This window comes from Panthera tigris, chromosome B4 (assembly GCF_018350195.1).
Source record: "Panthera tigris isolate Pti1 chromosome B4, P.tigris_Pti1_mat1.1, whole genome shotgun sequence".
Classification (NCBI taxonomy): domain Eukaryota; kingdom Metazoa; phylum Chordata; class Mammalia; order Carnivora; family Felidae; genus Panthera; species Panthera tigris.
The window spans coordinates 75,891,309-75,916,034 of NC_056666.1; the positions used below are offsets into that span (position 1 = coordinate 75,891,309).

At 42.3% G+C, this 24,726-nt stretch overlaps 1 protein-coding gene across 1 annotated transcript; it reads right to left on the minus strand.

The window, feature by feature from the left end:
- Nucleotides 1-4,099: 4,099 nt before the first annotated feature.
- On the minus strand, nt 4,100-9,654 carry BCDIN3D (BCDIN3 domain containing RNA methyltransferase). The gene is made up of 2 exons (XM_007072991.2): nt 8,835-9,654; nt 4,100-6,291 (listed from the first exon to the last, which is right to left on the minus strand). The coding sequence occupies exons 1-2, from the start codon at nt 9,066-9,068 to the stop codon at nt 5,647-5,649; spliced, it is 879 nt and encodes a 292-aa protein (XP_007073053.1). The 5' UTR covers nt 9,069-9,654; the 3' UTR covers nt 4,100-5,646.
- Nucleotides 9,655-24,726: the final 15,072 nt, after the last annotated feature.

Below are 24,726 nucleotides of genomic sequence, written 5' to 3' on the forward strand. Positions count from 1 at the left end.
AGCATGAAACAGAATGAAACCCACTTTTGGGAGGTCTTACTTAGGGGTCAAAGTTAGGGATAGATTGGAATTTCAGGAATTCAGGGGAAGGTTAAGGTAGCTGGCAAGTCAGAGATACAGTGAGAAGGTAAATAGGACTGAGGGAGACTTAAGAGTGTCTATGTCTGCTCTACGTACCTGCCAACTGCTTCTAAAACACTCAGGAGAGGGGCTCCTGGGTGGCTCAGTCAGTTAAGCATCCGACTTCGGCTCAGGTCATGGTCTCACACAGCTCGTGAATTCAGGCCCTGAGCCCGGTTCTGTGCTGACAGCTCAGGGCCTGGAGCCTGCTTCGGATTCTGTGTCTCCCTCTCTCTCTCTGCCCCTCCCCCGCTCGTACTCTGCCTTTCTCTCCCTCAAAAGTAAATAAACATTAAAAAAAAAAGCAGCCATTCTGAAATGGGCCAGGGCTACTGCTTTAAAAAAATAAATAAATAAATAAAACACTCAGAAGGGCCAAGCCTGTTTAACTGGTAGGCAGCGGCAGGAGTGCTCCTCGGATACTCAACCTAGAATTAGGTCTGACTTCTGTGAGTGGATTTCTGTGAGAATCTGGAAGAGCCAAGAGTGGCCTGGCTGGGTCTCTCATTCTCCAGTGTGAACACATAATTTGAGGAAGCACAGCAACTCTAAAGCCCATGCTCTCTTGCACTGGCTTTCTGGAGTCTCTTCCCAGCCTTAGATTTCTCTGACATCTCAAGGAATGGTAGCCAAGGCTGACTCTGCCACCTCACCGCCTAGGTTCAAGTCCTAGCTCTGCTTTGGCTTTGTTATATTGTCTGGCACATGGTGCTATATGTCTTTTCCCCCCTTTTTCCTATTTCTTTCTTTCTTTTTTTTAATGTTTATTTATATTTGAGAGAGAGAGAGAGAGACAGTGTGTGAGTGAGGGGAGGGGCAGAGAGAAGACAGAATCCGAAGCAGGCTCCAGGCCCTGAGCTGTCAACACAGAGCCCAGCTCAGGACTTTAACTCACAAGCTGTGAGATCATGACCTGAGCCGAAGTTGGTTGCTTAACTGACTGAGCCACCTCGGCACACCACCCCGCCCCCACTTTTTCCTATTTCCCACCAGACCTCTTTTGGTTCCTCTTTTCCCCCTTACTCAATAACTACTGGCAGCCCTCAGACCTAGGACCTCTCATCATATCCATGTGTTTTTGGAATTTACTACTCATTAAATCTCGATTACTCTATATGAATGACTTCCAGATTTCATATCTAGTCTTGATCTGCTGTCCTCTCCCAAACCATCAATAGCCATGGCCTTGAAATGGGCATCTTATTGCAAAGGTATGTTTGAGAAAACATACCTCAAACTTCCATGCCAAAGACTAGGCTTATCCCTCTTCCAACTTTTTTTTCTTTTTTAAGTAGACTCCACAGCTGGCGTGGAGCCCAATGCAGAGCTTGAAATCATGACCCTGAGATCAAGACCTGAGCGGAGATCAAGAGTCGCACTCTTAATTGAGCCACTGAGGTGCCCCACTTTCTTAACTTTTTAATTTCTTCCCATTTTCAGTTTCCTGGGCAGTCTTCTGCCCAATCATAGATGCCCTTTTCTTCTCAATACTTGAATTCAGATACACTTCTTTTGTTCATTCATATATTAATTCAACAAGTACTTCTCAGCTGCCCGCCATGTGCCAGTCATTGTGCTAGGCCTCAAAGTACAAAGATAAGTTGGGCTTGAGGAGATCAGTCTTATGGTGGTGGCACACAGGCATAGAAAGATTATAACGTGACAGGGTAAATACTGTAATAGAAGCTTCCACGCAAAGGCCCCACTAGAATACAGTAACAAATGCAAAGTGCTATAGGAGTTGGGGGAAGATGTCTGACAAAATGTAACATCTTAACTCTCTTTTAGGACAAACAGTTCAGCCAGGTTGCAAGGTGGGAGAGCTGGGGGAGAGAGAACGAAAATAGAGGGAGTTTGTGCTAAGTCTCAGAGGTATGAAAGGACACGGCAAGTAGGATATGGTGATAGGTGAGAAGTTCAAGTGTGACTGGGGTGTGGAGGAAAAGCATGAAGGCCAGCGCTCTCCAACACAACTTTCTGCAGTGATGGAAATGGTCTAAATTTGTGCTGTCCAATAAAGTAGCCACTAATCACATATGGCTATTGAACACCTGTAACGTGGCTAGTAAGACTGAGGAGCTGAATTTTAAATTTTATTTCATTTTATTTAATTTACATTTAAATAGCAAGCAGCTACCTTACTGAACAACATTGGTTTAGGCACTGGATAAAGGACAGGACTTTAGCTCTAGGAAACACTGAAGGTTTAAAAAAATTTTTTTTAATGTTTATTTTTGAGAGAGAGACACACAGAGTGCGAGTGGGGGAGGGTCAGAGAGAGAGGGAGACACAAAATTTGAAGCGAGCTCCAGGCTCTGAGTTGTCAGCACAGAGCCTGATGCGGGTCTTGAACTCACAAACGGTGAGATCGGAACTGAGCTGAAGTCAGACGCTTAACCAAGCCACCCAGGTGCCCCAAAACACTGAAGGTTTTTAAGCATAATACTAGCATAACTAGGAATCTGAGGAAGGGAACACTGGCAGCAGGGATTAGATAAGGATAGATGGCTTAACACAGAAATACCTCGTAGGGACCAGCCACATGGATAGAATAAATGGGACTTACGTGTTATTGGACACGTAAGAATTTACTGGATTTTGTGACTATTTCAGTGTGGGGAGACTCACATAAACAAGGAGACTCACCTGAAGTTTGTTGCTTGAGCAATGGGTGGATGGCAACAACTGAGATAGGATTAGGTTTAGAATGAGGGTAATGAGTTTGCTTCTGGAATATTGAATCTGAGGTGCCTAAGAACTATCTAAGAGGATATGATTACAAAACAGGAAAAATACTAATCTGCAACTGTGGAAGTGAGGCCACCAATATATTTGGGAGTTATAGTATATAGGTAGTTGCTAAAGACATGGGAGTGAAGGAACTCACTCCATGAAAAATATGTAGAAGAGGACTGGATGGACCCTAAGGGGTCCTAAGCAATCAAAATGTGGTCTATTTTGCATCAGAGTCACCTGGGGTGCTTGTTAAAAACAGGTTCCTCCTTGTGGATGTATTTAATGCCATGGAATTATACACTTTAAAATAGTTAAAATGGTAAATTTTGTTACATACATTTTACCACGATAAAAAAAAATGCAACAAACAAATAAACAAACCCAAACAAACAACAAACCCTCCCACAAATCTAATCAAGCCAAACCAAACCAACCCCTAAGCCCCATTCTTAACCTGAATCACTGTTTCTGGAGATGAATCCAGGACTCTCCAGGTAACGTGTTCAATTAAAATTTGAACTAACTGCTTAAAGAGTACAGAAAAACTAAGATAGGAAGAGAATAAAGGGAGAAGTGTATGGCGAAGAAACCAAGGGAGAGCAGTTCAAAGAAGGGATCAATAGTGCTGAATAGTCCCATGACCCAGGAGGAAGACTGAACAAGAGGCCTCAGAATTTGGCACTCAGAAGGTCATTGATGAATGGGAAAGACTGTGGAGTCTATTCTTTCAAGGGCTTTGCTCACATTTGGTGGTGAAGAGATGGAGAGACTGAATAAACTTGAAGAGAGATCGGATACAGGAAAAGTTGGTGGTTTTAGAGAGAGAATTGAGCACGTTGGCAGGTGGACAGGAAGGAGTTAATGAAGCCAAGGAGACATCAAAGGGATCCTCAATAAAGCAGTTTGGGAGAAGTAGTAGAGGTTGGGATCAGGAACTCAGGCAGAGGTTATCTGGGTAAAAGTTCATTGGGTAAGTTCAGAAGTGAAAAGGTGGAAAGATGAAGGGGTTTAAGACTGAAGGCAACTGTCCCTGGATGGCTCAGTTAAGAGTCTTACGCTCAGGTCATGATCTCACTGTTTGTGAGTTCAACCCCACATCAGGATCTCTGCTGTCAGCTTGGAGCTTGCTTGGATCCTCTGTCTCCCTCTCTGCCCCTCCCAAGTTCACGCTGTCAAATAAACCAGTAATAATAAAACAAAAATTAAAAAAAAAAAAAAAAAAAAGACTGAGAGCAAGAAAAGACTTCCTGATACAGCAAACAAGAATGGTGCTGGTTGGTGGTTAGGTAATCTGCTTAGACTAGTGGTACAGGGATACAGAGTCAAGAACCTGCAGAAGGGTAAAAGTCCACAAGAGTCACTAGGATGAAAGTGATCAGGAGCAGGAATATAAAAAGATTGAAAAGTAGTACTGGAGTCTGAGATTGGAAATGACACCAACCACATAATTATCCTGCACAAAATAGAAAAACCGGTTTTCCTAAATGAAGGTTTTGGTTCCACTCTCCTATAGTTTGGGGAATGTACTAGCTTTTGCTCTCTATGCATAGAGTTCAAATTCCCTAGCAGGAACTTTTACTACCTTCTCTACCAATAGGTCCAAAGTTTAATTGGTGGTTCAGACACTCTTATTCCCCAGCCTTCCTTCTATAACTTCAGAAAATAATAGGATCTTAAGGACTTTGAAGCTCATCAATCCAGTCGCCCTTCTTAGCTAGGTATAGCTAAGAAGCTTTTGTTTTCCTATCTTCTCTCCACCAAATCCTTCTCCATCTCCCACTTTCCCTTGGACTCAACTCATGGGTGTCAAAACCTGATGTATATCAGTGATGCCTATCCCACAGCATTTATGCTATAGTCATTCAATTGTAGACTGCATTTTATGCCTGTTTCCCTGCACATATTCCCACTGCCGTAATGCTGTGTACCCCCCACCCCCATGTTGGTGTGCTTTGGCAGAGGACTCTGACAAAAAAAAAAAGTCCTAAATTAACTTACTCTCTGGTATGTTTTCTGTTCTGAGCTTGGGTGAGGTTCTTTTTCTTGAGCTGAAAACTCCCTGGATAGAGTGGTTAAAAGCAGAAGTTTCCTACCTACCCCAGAGTCACAGGGCATTCTCAATCATACTCAAGTCACTTTTATTATATATAATTATACAGTCCCACTTCATTCATTGTATTTGTACCAGCTGGATATTGGGTCATAATTTAAATCTTTTAAACATCTTATAAATGCTAGCCAGTGCATTTTGGCTAGTATCTGTTACATGCTGTGCTGAGCCTGGGCATGTTGGATACATGACCTGCTCTGGAAAGATAAGATGTTTTTCATACTAATTCTCTCCTTTAGCCAAGCCAGTGACTCTTCATTCCAGATTGTATTGTGAGGTGATGCCTGAAGGCAGGATAAGGAAGTCCAGCAAAAGCCTGAAGAAGCCAGATCAGATTCAAGTTGCCCATGGAACAGATACATTCTAAGGCTAGCCTGGGCTAAGTCTCTAACCACTAGAAGCAGCCCCCTCCATATCCTAGAACCAAGATCACTTTTTCTATGCCATCTCAATCCAGAGAGCCCAGCTCCTTGCTCCACAGATACAGTCTCTTCTTCCAGAATCAACTCAAACAGTGGGGAATAGATACTGATTCTTTCAATCGCATGTCTTGGACATTTTGCCAAAAGTTTCTGCCAGGTTTTGAGGCTGCCTTATAATCACGAATTAAGGACAGTGAACTTAATTCTTTGTATAACACTCTTTCAATATCTCTTTCCTGGCCTTCCCACCCTCCCATTTCACTGTCTCCAGGATCGTAATCTGTTCTTTTCTTTCCCTTCCTCTACCAGTGATTCAGGAATTGGATGAGTCTCTGTGGCTTGTTTTGCCCTGAAGAGCAGAAGGCTTCGGTCCCAGCTGGTGTTGCCAAAGCAGCATACTAATTCCATGCCATGGTCCTGGGTCAAGATCTGCACAATCTGATTGGCCATATCACCTCGGATGGCAAGGGAACGGAAGTGGTCAAAGTCATGGAGGCCTAGCTTCCGGAGACGCCTTGCAGCTGCCCGGTAACACTTCCAGGGCTGAGGCTCCACAAGGAGGTAGCGGCAGAGGGAGGAAAGGTGGGCTAGGAACTCCCACAGACCACGGTCCCCATGGTTCAGATGAATCCACATGGTTACTGACATGCAGAAGCCAATGTCAAAAACTGACCGTCCAAACTGGTTTAAGAAAGAGCTCAAGAGAACTTTCCGGGTTCTTTGATTCATAAAGTCCAGGGTGATAAAGGTCAGGGCATCAGGAAAAGGACATTCTTTTTCAGCTCGTTCCACCAGGACTGGATCTATGTCGCAGCAGAGTAGATGGAGTTCTCCTGAGGCATCTGAGCAGGTCTCCCCATCACGTAAGGAAAGGAAGTGTTTGTATAGAGCCACACTCAGATCCTAGAGAAATCCAAAAGAGCTTTGTCATTGCAGCTCTCAACCAGTGAATGGAAGACCTCTATCTCTTATCATCTCATTGGACTGCCACTTAGTCTTTGCTTTATAAGATATGAAGCTCCTAGACTAAGAAGGTTGCCCAAAAAGTTTTCCACAGAGCAGGTTCTCAGTGCCCTCCACGGGTCTCAGGCAATAATGTGTCATCTCTATACTTCCCTGACATTGATGGTAGGTTGGGCTGTATGGTTGAAAGTTACAGCCAAATGGATGCAGCAAAGGAGCTGAGAGCAGTCTTGTCCAGCTTGAGTAATATGCTGGTAAACTCACTTTTTTCAGGTATCTCAGACCTCAGGGAGAAAGAAAGGATTCCAAGGGCATAGCCAGCATTCCTTACCAGGAAGGTGAGGAACCAGAACAAGCACCCTCTTATAAACATCTGCTTCTCAGACTTGTGATTGGGAAAAGTCTGGATTCCAAAAGTCCTCGCTTGGCCTTCATTCTACAGCCTCAATTTTACTGTCGGCCTTATGCTTCACCACCCCCTTTTGAGATTTATTCTACTTCTGCATCTATCACTTCCCAAAGTCACTGCTGACTTCCTTCTAGCCAAGTCTAATGATGTGATTTTCACCACCTCAGCACTTTGACTCCTAAACAAGTCACTATCTCCTTTGTCTAACGTTGACTTCTATAACCATTACAACTAGTTCAAATTTGTGTTGCTCTAATCCATTTTTCAAGGCATTTTTCTATGCACCACCTGTTTTGCTCTGTGCAACAATGCTGTAAGGAAAATACTTATGCTCTTTGTACAGGTGAAGAAAGTGTGGCTGGAAACAACCCAGATGTCCAACAATAGTAGCATGGATGAAGACATGTGATATATTCATTAAGATGGAATACTAAATAGCAGTTAAAAATGAAGCAATTCAGCTCAGTGCATCAACATGGATGACTCTTACAAATATACAATGTTCAGCAAAAAAGCAAGACACACGCAAAAAATACATGGCAAGCTTCCATTTATATGAATTTCAAAAATGGATAAGATTACATTGTTTAGGGATACAAAAATAGTGAGCTATAAAGAAAATCAAGGAAATAAGCATAAGTCAGGCTAGTTGTTCCCTCTGGGTGGAGGGGGGTGGTTTAGGAACAGAGAAAGTTAAGAGACTTTTGGGGTTCTGACAATGTCTTATTCTTGACCTGGACAATGGTCATAAAGGTGTCTGCTTTATAATAGTTCATAAAGTGTAAATTTATGTCTCGTGCACTTTTCTGTATGTGTGGCATAGTTCACAAAAAATTCTTTTAAAAAGTCATGCCGGTGTTGTAGATCAAGGACCATATTTAGAGTAGGAAGGTCCTATACTATGCTGCTTAATTTTCTCCCCATTTCTATACTTATTTCTTTGCTGACTCCCTCTTCCTGTCTGATCTTGGGTGTGCCAGTTTCACTAGCTATTTGTCACTTCATCCTTCCTCTACCACATCTCTTCACCTTCTCCAACCTCAATTCCCCAATCCCAGAATACCCTGGGAGCTTGAAAAAGAAAATACAGACTCAAGGGCTCAATCTCTCAAGATCCTGTTTCAGTAGGGCTACAGTGGGGCCTGGGAGTTTTAAAAATGTAAATAAAGCACCCTGTAAATTATGGTACATGCATACAATTTTGAAGCTGCTAAAAAGAATGTCGTGACACGAGTGATCTCCAAATTATTAAGTGAAAAGCAAGGTGCCAAATAGTGTGCTATTGTTTGTAAAGGTAAAAAGAGGTGATATTTATACATACATAAATGCCTACATACACACAGGATACATACCCAAGAAATTATAAACAGCGGTTGCCAATGTGTAGGGGGGAAGGAGAATTTATGGTCAGGAATAGAGACTTACTTTTTGTTACATGCCTGTGATTTGCAATCATAGGGTCAGAATATCTGCTCCTCTAGGATATGCTAGTAGTTACAGATAGGTGTCAAGGGTGGCATGTCGATATTTTGAATGTAATTTCACTATAATCACTCTACGCCTAAGAATACTTTGAGGTAAGAAGACGTGGCAATGCCTTCCTCCGCCAAGGAGCTGTATCCTCCCTCTCAACCCTCTCCACTGTACTCAGTCAACTCAATGCTTTTAAATAAGTATCTACTTGGCTCCAGGATGCATCCTACACCGTATGGCACACGAATCTTAATTCCAGGCGTGATTCCGTCACCCCTGGCTCTTCTCTCCCAGTAACCCAATCCCAATCCTACGCTCCCAAAGGCGGGTGTCCGGACGCCCCCTCTCTGCAGCCAGGTCGCCAGCCACGCTGTACCGGAGGCAAGCGCCGGAAGCCCCAAAACGGCGGCCCTTCCCATCCGAGGTTTGGCCGTGAGGCGGCGAACGCACAAGCGGGGACGCAGGAATTCGGAACGGAGTTTAAACTCATTTGGGGAAAGTGGTGATGGGTGTGATGCCACGCCCAAACCACAGCCCCAGCGAACGCAGAGGAAGCCAACAGCTCGGCTCCCCGACCTCCGACCCCGCCCCCGTCACTCACCCCAGAGTTACACCCTACGTCGAGCCCCAGGATCGGCCTCGATTCGGGACTCTGAGGGAAAAGCCGGCGAAGCAGCTCCGGGGGCAAGAGGCGGAGCCGCTGTTCTGGAGGATGGAAGCGGGAATACTGAGGGAAATTTCCAAACGGGGCGGCCCCGGGTTCCAGAATTCGCGGTTCCTCTTCCGCCGCGGCCTCTTCAACGCCCCCGGTGGCCTGTTTCGTGGACGCCGCCATTTGTCAGCCTGGCTTCTGGGTCCCGGCGGAACCGGAAGTCGGATCCCGGCGCGGGGAGGGGACGGGACGCCAGCGCGCGTGCGTTAAGTGGCAAAGAAGGGTGGGTCTGAAGGCTGACGTTCCCTCTGGGAGCGCGGACAGCCGGGGCTTGTGTTACTTTGTTGCACCCTCACCACCACCTGGGGGGTGGTTAGTTCCATTATCCGGTTTTGTAGGCGAGGAAACAAACGCAGAGAGGTTCCGTGCCTTGCCCAAGCCGATACAGTTTCAACTTGAGCTATACCCAGAACAAGGAGTTTGTGGGGATGTTGGAAATCAATTTTGGTCCAGCTTCCTTTCTTTCCATATGCATTGAGACTCAGGAAGTGGAAATTACCCAGAGTCACACAAGGAATCTGTGATACAGGAACTTGCACCCGGTTCATCCCATGGCTCCAGGAAAGGGTTGCCAGGAGCTGTGGGGCACTTGAAATGTCAGAAGACCCAGAGAGTCCTGACTGCCAGGTGGGACAGGTGGATAGGGGCAACTGATTTGTGAGCTCTTTGAGAGGCAAGGACCATGGCTTATGAGCCTGCACTGAAGAGTGCTTATCGGGTGCCAGACCCTCTCTAAGACCTCTGCATATATTAATTCTATATTAATTCTTTAAAAAAAATTTTTAATGTTTATTTATTTTTGAGAGAAAGACAGAGTGCAAGCAGGGGAGGGGCAGAGAGAAAGAGGGAGACACAGAATCTGAAGCAGGCTCCAGGCCCTGAGCGGTCAGCACAGAGCCCAACGTGGGGCTCAAACTCGTGAACTGCGAAATCATGACCTGAGGCAAAGTCGGACATTCAACCGACTGAGCCACCCAGACACCCCTCTATATTAATCCTTTTAATCCTCACATCAATCCTGTGAGGCAAAGACTATAATTATCCGTTTTTTATATATGAGGACATTGGGGTACAACGAATTTGTAATTTGCCCAAGGTCATGCAGTTAGAAATGATGGTACCAGGATTTGAACCCAGGCAGTTGGGCTCCAGAGGATGTGCTTGCAGCCTTGAATCCCCTTTTGCCTACTGTAATACCAGGCCCAAAGATGCTCAGTAAATATTTGTTGAATGAAAACTCAATATCAACAGATTGTGCTGGGAAAACTGGATATTCATATTTAAAATAATGAAAGCGGACCATTAACTTACGCAAAAATCAGCTCAAAATGGATTCAGAACTTACATGTAAAACCTAAAACTGTGTGACAGCTAGAAAAAAAAAATAGAGGAAACACTGATCTTGGCAATGATGTCATAGCTATGACACCAAAAGCACAGACAACAAAAGAAAAAATAGACAAGTGGGACTACATCAAACTAAGAAATTTATCTACAGTAATGAAAACCATTGATAGACTAAAAAGGCAACTTACAGAATGGGAGAAAATATTTGCAAACCATATATAGTATCTGATAAGGATTAATTTCCAAAATATATAAGGAACTTCTATAACTTAATAGCAAAAGAACTAGTAACATAACTAAAAAATGGGCAATGGACTTAAATAGACATTTCTCCAAAGGAAGGCATATAAACAGATGCTCAATGTAACTAATCATCAAGGAAATGCAAATGAAAACCACAATATCACCTCATACATGTTAGGATGGCTATTATGGAAGAACACAAACAAAAGACAACAAGTGTTGGCAAGGATGTGGAGAAAGTGGAACACTCGTACGCTGTTGGTGAGAATGTTAAATGGTGCAGCCTCCATGGAAATTCTACAAAAAATTAAAACTAGAACTACTGTATGACCCAGCAATCCTATATCTGGGTATTTATCCAAAATCAATATCTTGAAGACAGAGTAGCGCTCCCATGTTCGTTGTGATACTATTCGCAAGAGTCAAGATGTGGCAGCAACTTAAATTTGTTTAATGTTTTTTTATTTTTGAGAGAGAGAGGGAGACAGGATCCGAAGCAGACTCTGTGCTGACAGCAGAAAGCCCGATGTAGGGCACGAACTCACAAACTATAAGATCATGACCTGAGCCGAAGTTGGACAATCAACCGACTGAGCCACCCAGGCGCCCCAAGATGCGGGAACAACTTAGATGTCCACTGAACAGATGAATAGATAAAATAAATGTGATATTACATACAGGGGAATACTACTCATCTTATGAAAGAAGGAAATCCCACCATATGTGACCACGTGGACAAATCTTGCAGACATTTTGCTAAGTGAAATAAGCCAGTCATGGAAAGACAAATACTGCATGATTCCACTATGTAAGATATCTGAAGTAGTCAAATTCATAGAAGCAAAGAATATAACGGTAGTTGCTAGGGACTGGGGGGAAAGGGATAGGAAGAGCTGTTAATCAATGGCTATAAAATTTTAGTTATGCAAAATCCATTAAGAGGGTAGATCTCATATTAAGTGTACTTACCACATGAAATAAAATTTAGGAAAACAAAACCAAACTCAATAGAGGCTGCAAGTCAATGACTAAAGCCAAGTTTGCTTTGGGAAAATTAGAATGGAAGAAAGAAAGGAACTGAACTGAAACAAAGTGGAATGGAGGTAGACAAAATATGGGCTGAGCCAGAGATGGGGGGGAAAAAAAAGAGCTGGTAAGGAGAGAAACTGAAGGGTCAGCCCAGATAGCAGTTTCCAGTTAGAAGCCAGGATGGCCCAGAATACCCAACAGGTTCAGCCAGGGGTCAGCAGAGTTGTATTGACCTCTCCCCACCTGACCAGCCATTTTAAAGGGCCTCTTACTACATGAGGCCTGCGGTTTGGAGATAATGCTATCAGAGGTTAAAATGAGCCTTGTCTCTTTCCCTCCCAGTTTTTACTTCATACTTTCATCTCTGCCTGATCTGATCTATTTCGGGACATACGTTAATGACCAAAAGTCACAGTGGAACTGAGTAAACCACAGTACTCTGAACAGCTTCCAGAAAAGGGTGGGGGTGGAACAGCAGCACTGGTACCATTTCTGTCCGCAGTATTTGACAGATTTTGGTGAGCCAGACTTACCTCTTTCTGTCACTAGATGGTGCTAGCAAACACTTGATACCCTTCATTTTCAAGCAGCTGGAAATCACCTTGCTTTTGTAAACACCTTTTTGTTTGCGTATTTAAACACAGCATAGGGGCTCCTGGGTGGCTCACGTGGTTGAGCATCTGACTCTTGATTTCGCCTCAGGTCATGATCCCAGGGGTCGCTGGACTGAGTCCCGTGTTGGGCTGCAAGCTGGGTGTGGAACCTGCTTGGGATTCTCTGTCTCTCCCCCTCTACCCCCTCCCCTATTCATGCTATCAATCAATCAATCAATCAATCTTAAAAAGACACACACAGTATGAATTTTTGCCAGTATTTAAGTGTTTAATTTCATTAATGACATTGGTATGTTTTTGAGTTTTTGAAACACTCTTCGCCAGCAAAAAAAATAGGGGCCAGGACTAGATGGTGAATGGCATGCCCCTCCTAATTCTGGGATCCTTGAGAAGCAAGATAGGGGTGGGTCTGGTAATGTTACTGGGGACCTAAAATATCTCAGAGATGAGCCCATAAAGAGGCATTTTAGTTTGACTTACTGGTGACTTTTTGACCCTGTGCCCATTTGTCATATTTGAATGACCCAGATGACCCGACAATACTCAGCTCCTGGGTTTGGGGCCTTTTCACCAGCCTGAACACCTCAAATAGCTATAGCGATACCTAAGAGCATGTGCTACACTGCAGTTGGCCAGGTTTTGTGGATCCCAATGCATACACAATTGTGGGAGTGGGGATGCTTTAAAGAAAAAAAATTATAAATACAAAGACAGATGTAAAAGTGAATATTTATTTACAATGAGAAATCACACCAAATTACACATTTTTAAAAGCTCTGGAATTTTAGTTCCTACGTGAAAGAAACTTGTTTAAGGTTTTCCCCCAGTTTGATAACAAACATTTACATGACATTGCCAATAACAAATTGTGAATTGGAAAGAGATTTTTTTTTAATTTTTAAGTGTTTATTTATATTTGAGAGAGACAGACAGACAGAGACAGAGACAGACTGCAAGAGGGAGAGGGGCAGAGAGAGAGGGAGACAGAAGCAGGCTCCAGACTCCGAGCTGTCAGCACAGAGCCCCACATGGAGCTCGAACGGTGAGATTATGACCTGAGCCAAAGTCGGAAGCTTACCCGATTGAGCCACCCAGGCGCCCCCGAAACAGACTTTTCTAAATGATCAAACAATAAGGCAAATTTGATCTGTGATGCTAAAAAAAAAGACTGAATTATGTTTCTTGTCCTCTCTAAAAAATGGTATTATTAAATCCTTGCCATATGAAGAAGCAACCAAAACATATGCACCCAAAAATGTAAGAAAAAAGTAATATTCAATCGTGGCTGGCATTTAATTCATCAAATTATTATGGGAGTTTTTTTTGTGATATTTGTGGTGTTTGTCAGCTTTAAAAATTTTTCCTGTACAGGGACTAATCTTAGATATACTCTTCAAATTGACTACATTTACTAGCTGATTTGCCTTTGAAAACCTCATTATAATTGGTGTATTATGAGTTTTTCCTTTTCTGCATTGATATTAGTCAATTGTGTCATCAAAAATATGTAAAGCTAGGAATTCTGAGAAATTGTATTTTGAACAGTTCCCATCAAAAAAGAAAAGAATGTATGGTACACTTAATGATATACTGTGTTATTGAGGATATTGCCAACAGGACAAAACTTGTTTTGACTGGATGTCAACATGGACAGAATCCTCTGCTTATATTTTGCACAGCTGACAATCGGAAGAATTTTCTTCAGACTAGCTTCTGGCTTTATACATCTTCTAAGCTTTATTTTCCTCTACTCCTGCACACTTCTGGTGCCGGGTGCTAAATGTAGGACATGTTTAGATATTGATTTGAACTCTGGCCTTGCATCCACAGGTCATAACATCATGTGAGTCAGCACATGGGTGGATAAGAGACTTCTGGAACTCTTCCTTCGTCTGGGCAGCAGGTAAAAATTCAACAACAAATGACCTTGTAAACATATTTCTAGGGCCTTAGCTATGTTCTACATGTGGAGGAGGACCCTAAAACCTGAGCTTCATTAGCTCCGTGGAAAATTAATCTCTGCTCTGCACGGAACATGTACCCAAGAAAATCTAAAACGAAGAGGTATATATACAGAATTGGAAATATCCCAGGAAGGGACAGTTGACATGTATAATGATTTCTACAGCTTCCCAAGGAACCTTGTGCCGCTGATATCTTGGCCCATGGTCTAGCCCATCCTACCCTCCCATTCTTTCCCTCTCAAATCATGCCCTAGAGGCTCTGCTCAGTCCCTGCTGTTCTACCTCACTCACTGCCTCCATTTGGGGGTCATAGGGCCTCAGAGCTGAGAGTTAAGTAGGAATCTGTGTATATTTTTAAATATTGAATCTATTTCCTTACAGAAACAATACCCCAGCAAGGGACTCTTGCCTGGACTTTCGGAACACACTGCATCTGTAAATGGAGAACTTATCCTTTTTTTTTTTTTTTTAATGTTTATTTATTTTTGAGAGAGAGAGTAGGGGAGGGGTAGAGAAAGAGGGAGACAGGGGATTCGAAGTGGGCTCCACGCTGACAGCAGAGAGCATGGTGTGGGGCTCGAACTCACGTACTGTGAGATCATGACCTGAGCTGAGTTGGACACTCAGCCGACTGAGTCACCCAGGCATCCCTGGAGAACTTACTCTTTATTATAGTTGAGAAATTCTATAATTAGTCCTTGCAGAATTTTAAACCACTTGAAAATTATAACCATGCAATTTATAAATGGAATGTTATAGCTGAAAGGCAACAAAGAGAACTCCTATTCTGAACCCTTCATTTTCAGATAAGGAAACAGAGATCCAGGTGGTAAAGGCAGTTTCTCCAAAGGTGGAGCCAAATTAGTCAGGGCACGCTAAATACAATAATAAAAAGCCCCCAAATCTCAGTGCCGTACCATAATAAAAGTTTATTTCTTCCTCGTTGTCACAGTCCATTGTGGGTCAGTGGGCAATGAGGGAAGGGCTCTCTGCTTCTCAGAGACTTCATGGACCCATCTAGAAGGTCCACCTTTCCCTGGGGCTTCAGAGTCCTCCAGTGAGTCCTCCATATCTGGCAGCTGAGGAGAGACACTGGACAATCTCAAGGGATAATTTAGGAGCCAGATCCAGAAGAGGTATTCTTTACTCCCACATACATTCTATTGGCCAGAACTCAGGTCCATGGCCCACATGGATGCAAGACAGATGCAGAATATAGCAATGTGCCCAAGAAAAAGAAAAGAAAACGTGAATTTGTGATAAAACCAACTGATCTCTGTCCAGGAAGAATGAGTGAGGAGGAAGGGAGTGAATATTTGTGGAATACTGACCAGAAGATTGCTGCTGGGTTTTTGTACATTAGTTGGCTCATTGGTTTGTTTATTTATTTATTTCTATCGAAAAAAATTTTGTTTGTTAATGTTTATTTCTTTTTGAGAGAGAGAGACCAAGCATGAGTGGGGGAGGGGCAGAGAGAGAGGGAGACAAAGAACCCAAAGCAGGCTCCAGGCTCTGAGCTGTCAGCAACGCACGAACAAAGAGATCATGACCTGAGCCAGAGTTGGACGTTTAACCGACTGAGCCACCCAGGTGCCCCTAAAACCTCATTAAAATGATAGTAAATTCACAAACCTTCAAGGACAAAGAAAATTGGAGAAAGCACAATAGCAACAAAATGTGGGACACTGGAAAGTGGATCGCAAATGTAACCGATTGAGCTAACCGGGAGAGCTCACTCCTAAGGCATTAGGAAAAGAAAGTCAGGAAGAACCACAATTCATGCTATGGAGTCCCCTAAAATTTCAGGAATTGATGGCAAAAACACTTCTGATACATGGCGAGTAGATGTGTCTCAAAAACAGAAGAATTATTCCTTTCAATAAATGATGCTCGAACAATTAGATATCAATAGGCAAAAAACAAAAGAAAAAAAGAATTCCAACCTAAACACCGTATACAAAAATTAATAAGGATAATAGACTTAAATGTAATGTGTAGAACTATACAATTTTCTGAAGAAAATATAGGAGAGTGTCTTTAGGACCAAGGGCTTGATGAAGAATTCTTATATATGACACCAAATGCATGAGCTATAAAAGAAGAAAATCAATGAATTGGACTTAATCAAAGCTAATTGGACTTAATCACTTTTACTTTGTGAAAAAGCTGGTTAAGAGGGTAAAAAGACAAGCTACAAATACGGAAAAGACACTAGTAAACTACACATCTAACAAAAGATCTGTATCGGAAAGATGTAAACAACTCTGTGGGTCCCTGTGTGGCTCAATCCGTCAAGCATCCAATCAGCTAAGGTCATGATCTCATAGTTGGTGGATTTGAGCCCCTCATCAGGCTCTGCACTGACAGCGAGGAACCTGCTTCAGATCCTCTGTCTCCCTCTCTCTCTACTCGTCCCCTGCCCATGCTCTCTCTCTCAAATATAAATAAACATTAAAAAAAATAAAATATGTAAAGACCTCTTAGAATCCTATGGTAAAAAAAAAAAAAAAAAACCCAAACAATCTAACTAGAAAATATGTAAAAGATCTGGAAACATTTCACTGAAGAGGATATACCAGTGGCAAATAAACACATGAAAAGATGTTAAACATTACTAGCCTCTAGGGAAATGCAAACTAAGACCACGATACATATACACCTATTAGAACAATGAGAATAAAAAAACACACTGACATCTTCAAATGCTTGAATGCAGAGAAATTTTGGATTCTCATATGTTGTTGTTGAGAATGACAAATGGCATAGCCAAAATAGTTTGGCAGATTCCTTTTAAAAAACAACAAACAAAAGTACCTGACTGGCTCAGTAGGTAGAACATGCAACTCTTGATCTTGGGGTTGTCAGTTTGAGCCCCAAGTTTGGTGTAGAGATTGCTTAAAAATAAAAAAAAAACATATCTTTAAAAATTAAATAAAGATAAAAAACAACAAACAAAACAAACAAACAACAAAAACTCCTAAGCATACACCCACTAGAATGTTTAAAATGAAAAAGACAGGGGTGCCTGGTGGCTCAGTCAGTTAAGCATCTGACTTCAGCTCAGGTCATGATCTTGTAGCCTGTGAGTTTGAACCCCGTGTAGGGCTCTGTGCTGACAGCTTAGAGCCTGGAGCCTGCTTTGGATTCCGTCTGTCTCTCTCTCTCTCTCTGTTCTTCCCCCGCTCTCTCGTTTTCTCTCTCGCGTGAAAATAAATAAACATTAAAAAATTAAAAAATTAAATGAAAAAGACAGATAATAATAACAAATATTGATGAGAATGTGGAGAAATTAGAACCTTCAGACATTGCTGGTGAGAACCTAAAATGGTACATTGTATATGGAGAATAGTTGGCTGTTCCTCAAAAAGTTAGATGTAGAGTATGCTATGACCCAGAAATTACACTCCTAGTGTATATCCAAGGTAAATGAAAATACGTGTCTACACCAAAGTTTATACACAAATGTTCAGCTGCATTATTAATAGTAGCCCCAAAGTAGAAACAACCCCCATGTCCTTCAACTGATGAATAGCTAAATACAATATGTTATAATGTGGTATATTTATATTATTTGGCAATAAAAAAGATGAAGTACTAATAAAATATGGATGACCTTCGAAACTATGCTAAGTGAAAGAAGCCAGTTGCAAAAGACCACATATTATATGATACCATATATAAAATGTCCAGAATAGGCAAAATTCTAGAATCAGAAAATAGTTAATGGTTACTTAGGAATGGGGCAGTGATGTGTGGAAAGGAAGAGTAAGGACTGACTGTTAATGGATACAGGGTTTCTTTTAAGGGAAATATGGGACCTCACTGAACCATCTTGGGACTTTCCGTGCACATATAATTATTTCAAAATAAAAAGTTTTTTTTTTAAATAAGAGGAATTACTAGAGAATCGATGTAAGAAGCAGTTATACCCCCACTCTCATAACCACCCAATGCAGGCATCTGACTGCTTCTCACGAATCCCAGAAGAAAGTGGAAAAGGTAAAATAGAGGATCTCTGGTCTAGGGAACACCAGCCCACTGGTGGCAAGGATAACCCTATGGCAAGCTTAAGTAAACATGTATACATTGAATGTTGAAAACCTCAGATTTCCTGACCTATCACTTTCTAGATAACTGACATCCAGGATTGTACCCTTTGACTGGGAGGGTTGAAGAGGCTTCTTGGAGGAGTTCTCTAGGGAAATGGCCCAGCCAGAACACCAGCCAGTGAAGCCCATAGAGACAAGCCCCTCCACCAGCTCAGAGTTTGTGATCAGCTTCCTAGTGCCCCACTCATTTTTTTTAATGGAAAATTTCATACATATGTGGAAGTAGAGAGAATGGTATAATAATCTCCATGCACCTGCTACCCAGCTCCAACAATTACTAACAGAGAGCCAATCTTCTTTCTTGCATACCTCTACCCACTGTGCCTCCACTCTAAGTCTTGAAGCAAATCCTAGATGTCATATTTTACCTGTAAATACACAGATCTTTCTATAGGTAAGGACTTTTTTTTTTTAATACAGCCACATATTACCTACAACAATTTAATAATAATAATTTCTTGGGGCGTCTGGGGGGCTCAGTCGGTTAAGTGTCTGACTTTGGCTCCGGTCATGATCTCACGGTTCATGGGTTCAAGCCCTGCATCGGGCTCTGTGCTGACAGCTCAGAGCCTGGCGCCTGCTTTCGATTCTATATCTCCATCTCTCTCTGCCCCTCCCCTGCTTGACTCTATCTCTCTCTCAAAAATAAATAAACATTAAAAAAAATTTAAAAAAGGAAAAGGTAATAATTTCTTAATATCAAATGTATTTAGTAAGGGATAAGATTTTCCTGATTGTTTCATAAATATATCTATTTTTACAGTTGGTCCACACCTGGCATTTGATTGATATGTCTTTCAATCTGTAGTGACTCCCTCTTTTGTGTGCGTGTTTTTGGTTTTGTTTCTTTAGCCTAACAGCTTATTTGTTGAAGAAATTAGATATATTCTCCTATAGAGTTTCCGATATTCTGAATTGTAGAAATCACTTAGTAAGTTTCTTGAACTTTGTATTCTATATGAATTGTTGGTTAGCTCTAGAGTCTTAATCAGATTCAGATTTGGTTTTGAGCAGGAAAACTACCTAGATGAGGATGTACTCTTCCTACTACATCCCATCGGGGGGACTATTCTTAAAATAGGATGGGTGACCCTGGCTCATCAGACATTTGAAGCAAGTCTCTAATATGAAAGAGTCCAAACAGCCTAGAAACAGAGGAGCAAAGACTATGCAGGGAGAAGAAAGCATAAAAAATCATGAAATATTCATATTAAATATTAACATCCTCTAAGAAATAAGAGAGATAGTGCATGCATGAAACAAGCTATAAAAAGAATCTAGGTGGTGGTTAAATGGATATTTACCATAAAATTCTTCCAACTTTTCTATATGTTTGGAAACTTTCATAATAAAATATTGGGTGAAAAGAACATTTAAAGAACAAAAAGAAGTCTTGGGAATTAAAAATATAATAGCAGAAATGAAACACTCTATAGAACAGTTAGAAGATGACATTGAGACAGTCTTCCACAGAGTAGAGCAAAGAAGGCAGGAATAGAAAATAGAAGACAAAAAATAGAGTCCAGCCCCAAAGGTCTGGTATCCGAATAATAGGAGTTCCAGAAAGACAAAGCAGAGAGAACGGAACCATCAATCTATTAAAAAACTATCAAAGAACTAATTCAAGAAAATTTCCCAGAGCTGAAGGGCTGATCAGGTGTGAAGTATAATAGATAAAGACAGTTCCCCATCATGATACAACACGGTAAATTTTGAGAACATTGAGGAAAAAGAGGAAACCCTACATGTTCTTAGGAAGATTTCATGGAAGGGTTCAAGAATCATAATAGTGGATTTCTCAACAGCAACACTGGCAGCTAGAAGGCAATGAAACAATGTTTTGAAAATTCTGAAGGAAATTTATTTCCAATCTTTCATTTGATACACAGCCAAATGATTAATCAAGTGTGAACACAAAATGAAGACACTTCCAGACATGCGAGAAGCCAAAAACATGTTTTCCCATCAACTCTTCCTCAGGAAGCTGTTGGGAAAGGTTTTCCACCAAAATGAGGTAAGAACCAAGAAATCCATGGAATCTAGAATGCATGTTTCTTCTTTTTTTTTTTTAATTTTTTTTCAACATTTATTTATTTTTGAGACAGAGAGAGACAGAGCATGAATGGGGGAGGGTCAGAGAGAGGGAGACACAGAATCTGAAACAGGCTCCAGGCTCCGAGCTGCCAGCACAGAGCCCGACGCGGGGCTCGAACTCACAGACCGCGAGATCATGACCTGAGCCGAAGTCGGCCACTTAACTGACTGAGCCACCCAGGCGCCCCTAGAATGCATGTTTCTAATAGAGGAGAGTGGTGAAGGGTATTCCCCAGAATGGGGAGGCCAGAGGATTCCTGTGTAACAGCTGAACAACAGATATTCGGAGTAACCAGTGCAGGTCAGAGAAGTCAGAAGTCAGAAGATTTGGAAAGATAATACGGTGTCAACAAGATAAAACTGATAGAACATCTAATATATTTGGACATATTGAGAGGATATTTACCCACGTAAGTAGTAAAGATAAGTTATTAATAAGGACATAGGAAATTAAGCAAATGGACAATTAACCACAATAACCGATTAACCTCCAGAAAAGCAAAACATGGTGCAAGAAAGGAAAAGTAATCACCGTATACTACATAGTTCAGCGTCGACGAGGTTTATAGCCTTAATAAGGTAAACGTTGAATATTGATTAATTCACAATTATTGACAACCAAATCAGAAGGAGCCAGGGAGTGGGTGGAACAGAAGTGTGTGTGTGTGTGTGTGTGTGTGTGTGTGTGTGTCTGCGCACACATTCATGCCCTTGATTTCCATCTCTCTCCCAGTTTGTTTTTCCCTCTGACTGCCATTTTATTTTCTTCTTCAAACTAATGTATTTCCCATGCTTTCAATAATGCACACATATTAATTTTATAGTCAGAAAAGAAAACCCCCCAACACAGCTTATTACTAAGAAAAGGTTAGGAATGATGTCTCCAAGCATCCTCAGTTCCCCTTCTGAATTCACTACGGACTTAGCGTCTGTAAATTTTTCTGAATGTTATTTGAACCTACTTACATTTTCAGCATGTACCACTGCCTGGGCATAATGAGTTTCATAAGGTCACCCTACTATGCAAAGTATCCTTCCATAGAATCATAGAATCCTACCCTTTCCATTTACATCTTTTATTTTTTTCAACTTTTTTTTTTTTGGGGGGGGGACAGAGAGAGAGACAGAGCATGAACGGGGGAGGGGCAGAGAGAGAGGGAGACACAGAATCTGAAACAGGCTCCAGGCTCCGAGCCATCAGCCCAGAGCCCGACGCGGGGCTCGAACTCACGGACCGCGAGATCGTGACCTGGCTGAAGTCGGATGCCCAACCGACTGCGCCACCCAGGCGCCCCTCCATTTACATCTTTTAAACCCAAGGGATTCCCTACATTCAAGAATTTTGTAAGGCGTGTTGAGGATAATGTGGCTGAGGCAAGGTCTGTGAAGGGAACAGTGGGGTGGAGGCCTGGAATGTTCTGGGGTTAGCGGAGGCAGAGGAGCTGGTGAAGAAACCCGGAAGAGAAGATGAAGAACCCCACCCTTTCCCTTACTAAGGACATGAAGGGAAGACAGATCTGTCAGGCTCCCTGGTATCTACAGGATGAAGTCCAAAGGGCTTCTGAAACATGAATATGCACGTGACTCACCTGAACCTCTTGTTAAAATGCAGATCCTGATTCAGGAGGTCTGGGGTCTGGACTTCTGACAGGCTCCCAAGTAATGCCAAGGCTGCTGGCCCACGGAGAGGCCTTGAGAGGCAAAGATGACCCACAAGGTCCTCTAAACACTGGTCTGTTTCTCCAGCTTCATCTCCTCCGCCCACTCCCCTCCCCATTCTAACATCTCTATTCCAGCCACGCTGAACCACTAATAGTCCCTGAATAGGCTGGGTGGGAGCTCCATGTCCTTGCACATGCTGTTCCCTATGCCTGGCATCTACCCTGCCCCGTACCCCGGCAATTCCTACTTTTCTGAGACCCAGCTCATGTGTGTCCTCTTTTGTGGGACAGCACCACACGCTCTTCTTCAGAAAGAGTATTTCCCTCCCTCTACCTACATGAGTCTGTTACTGCCTTTATCATACAACATTGCAGTTTTTTTCAGTTACTTGGAACTTACTGAAGGAAGTGACCATGTCCTGTCTTTGCATCCCCAACTGCATGGTGCTGGCAGCTAAATAAATGTCACCTAACTGAATGAATGCTTGGTTTATAAAGAAGGAATAGGTTCTCAACAATGTACAGTTGTACCGAGAGGACGAACAAAGTAAGACTCGGGAAAGGATACCTCATGCACCAAGTAGGTGATACTTTGTCACTGTCACACTGCCAATTTTCTTTCCATCTGCCTTCCCTTCCTCCTTTCCTTCTTTCCTATCGTCCTTCCCTCTTTGTTCTCTATTTATTCTTTGAATTTTTCTTTATAGTATAAATGTATTTTTTTTGAGAGAGAGGGTGCAAGTGAATGAGGGACAGAGAGAAAGGGAGAGGGAGAGAGAATCCCACAAAGGGGAAAGAGGGAGAGAGAGAGGGGGAGAGAGAGCAATTGGGCTCATGCTTACTCAAAGCAGGGCTTGAACTCACAAACTGTGAGATCGTGACCTGAGCTGAAGTCCAACACATAACCGACTTAGCCACCTAGGCACCCCTATAGTGTATTTTATTATCTGAGTTATGTAATTTTTCAATACAGAAAAATTGGTAAATCTAGATAAGCTACCAGAAAAGACCCGAAGTCTTATTCATCACCTGGAGATGACCACAATGAACATTTTAACGTATATCCACCTAGATTTTTTTCTTCTTCGTAAGCATACATAAAATATATGTGTGTATCTGTATATTTGATCAATATTAAGCAAATTAATGTTTTATGTATTACTCACTGAGCTTCAATGGTGCTATAGTCTCTTTTGGAGATAACACCGAAAGCCTACATTTCAGAACATTTTAAAAAATTTTAGATCTCTTTTGTATTAAATTAAACATTTTAGGGGCGCCTGAGTGGCTCAGTCGGTTAAGCGGCCGACTTCAGCTCAGGTCATGATCTCGCGGTCCGTGAGTTCGAGCCCCGCGTCGGGCTCTGTGCTGACAGCTCAGAGCCTGGAGCATGTTCCAGATTCTGTGTCTCCCTCTCTCTGACCCTCCCCTGTTCATGCTCTGTCTCTCCCTGTCTCAAAAATAAATAAAATGTTAAAAAAAATTAAAAAAAAATTAAACATTTTAATTCCAGTATAGTTAACAGTGTTATACCAGTACCAGGTATATGGTACAGTGATTCAGCAATTCTATATATTACTCAGGGCTCATCATGTTAAGTGTGCTCTTTATCACTTGTTCATTGCAGAACATTTGTAAGGAATACAAGCTAGTTAGTTTGTGGAATATCCCTTGATTTGGTTTTGTCTAGCGTTTCCTCGTGTATCAGATTCAGGCTTTGAGTTTTTTGGTAGAAATTACATAAGTAGAATGTGTCCTTGATAATACATCATGCTAGAAGAGGCACACAATGTCAGTTATTGGGCCCTTCAAACACACACACACACACACATACACACACACACACCAGGCCCTTGTTCAAGCTGTATCCTTTGTCTGAAAGGCCCTCTTTTCTCTTGCCTGCTTGAATAAAATGGACTCATCCTTTAAGATCCAGCTCAAAGTTCTCCAAGAAGACTTTTCTAACTCTTCATCTAACTATGCTAGCGTGGCACCTACCACATTACAGTCACTTTCCTGTCACCTCCATACCACTATGCTGAGTTCCCTGAGGACAGACTCTCTGTCTTTTTTTTTTTAATTTTTTTTTTTAACATTTTATTTATTTTTGAGACAGGGAGAGACAGAGCATGAACAGGGGAGGGTCAGAGAGAGGGAGACACAGAATCTGAAACAGGCTCCAGGCTCCGAGCTGTCAGCACAGAGCCTGATGCAGGGCTCGAACTCACGGACCGTGAGATCATGACCTGAGCCGAAGTCGGCCGCTCAACCGACTGAGCCACCCAGGCGCCCCCAGACTCTCTCTCTTAAGGTGATAGACATGTGCTGTTTTTGGCCGATTGGCATTCAGCATTCTCTGGGAGCCACACTCTGATTATCCTTTGGGGAAATATCCCTCATATTCCCTATCCCCATCAGTGAGTGCAGCTCAGGGATGAATATATGATCCGAGTCCAGTCACTCAGCACATTCCATCCCAGTGCCATAGGGACTGGTCCAGTGAAGAGCTTCTGAACCAAGGAGGTCCCATCGGGCTCAACCAGGACTTCTGCCACAGCTGCTGGCCAGGAAACTTACAGAACTCACACAAGAGCACTTCCATCACATTCCATTGGTCAAAGAACTATGGTCATTGTTTTAAACTGCTCTGTTCTACCCTCTGGCCTCATGTCCCTCCCGAGGCCCCCAAAAGTTTCTTCCCACTACAACATCAGGCTTAG

Coding starts and splice junctions, on each gene's coding strand:
- BCDIN3D (XM_007072991.2), bottom strand. CDS start 9,068: ATGGCGGCGTCCACGAAACAGGCCACCGGGGGCGTTGAAGAGGCCGCG. Junction 6,292..8,834: donor ACGTAGGGTGTAACTCTGGG/GTGAGTGACGGG, acceptor GGATTTCTCTAG/GATCTGAGTGTGGCTCTATA.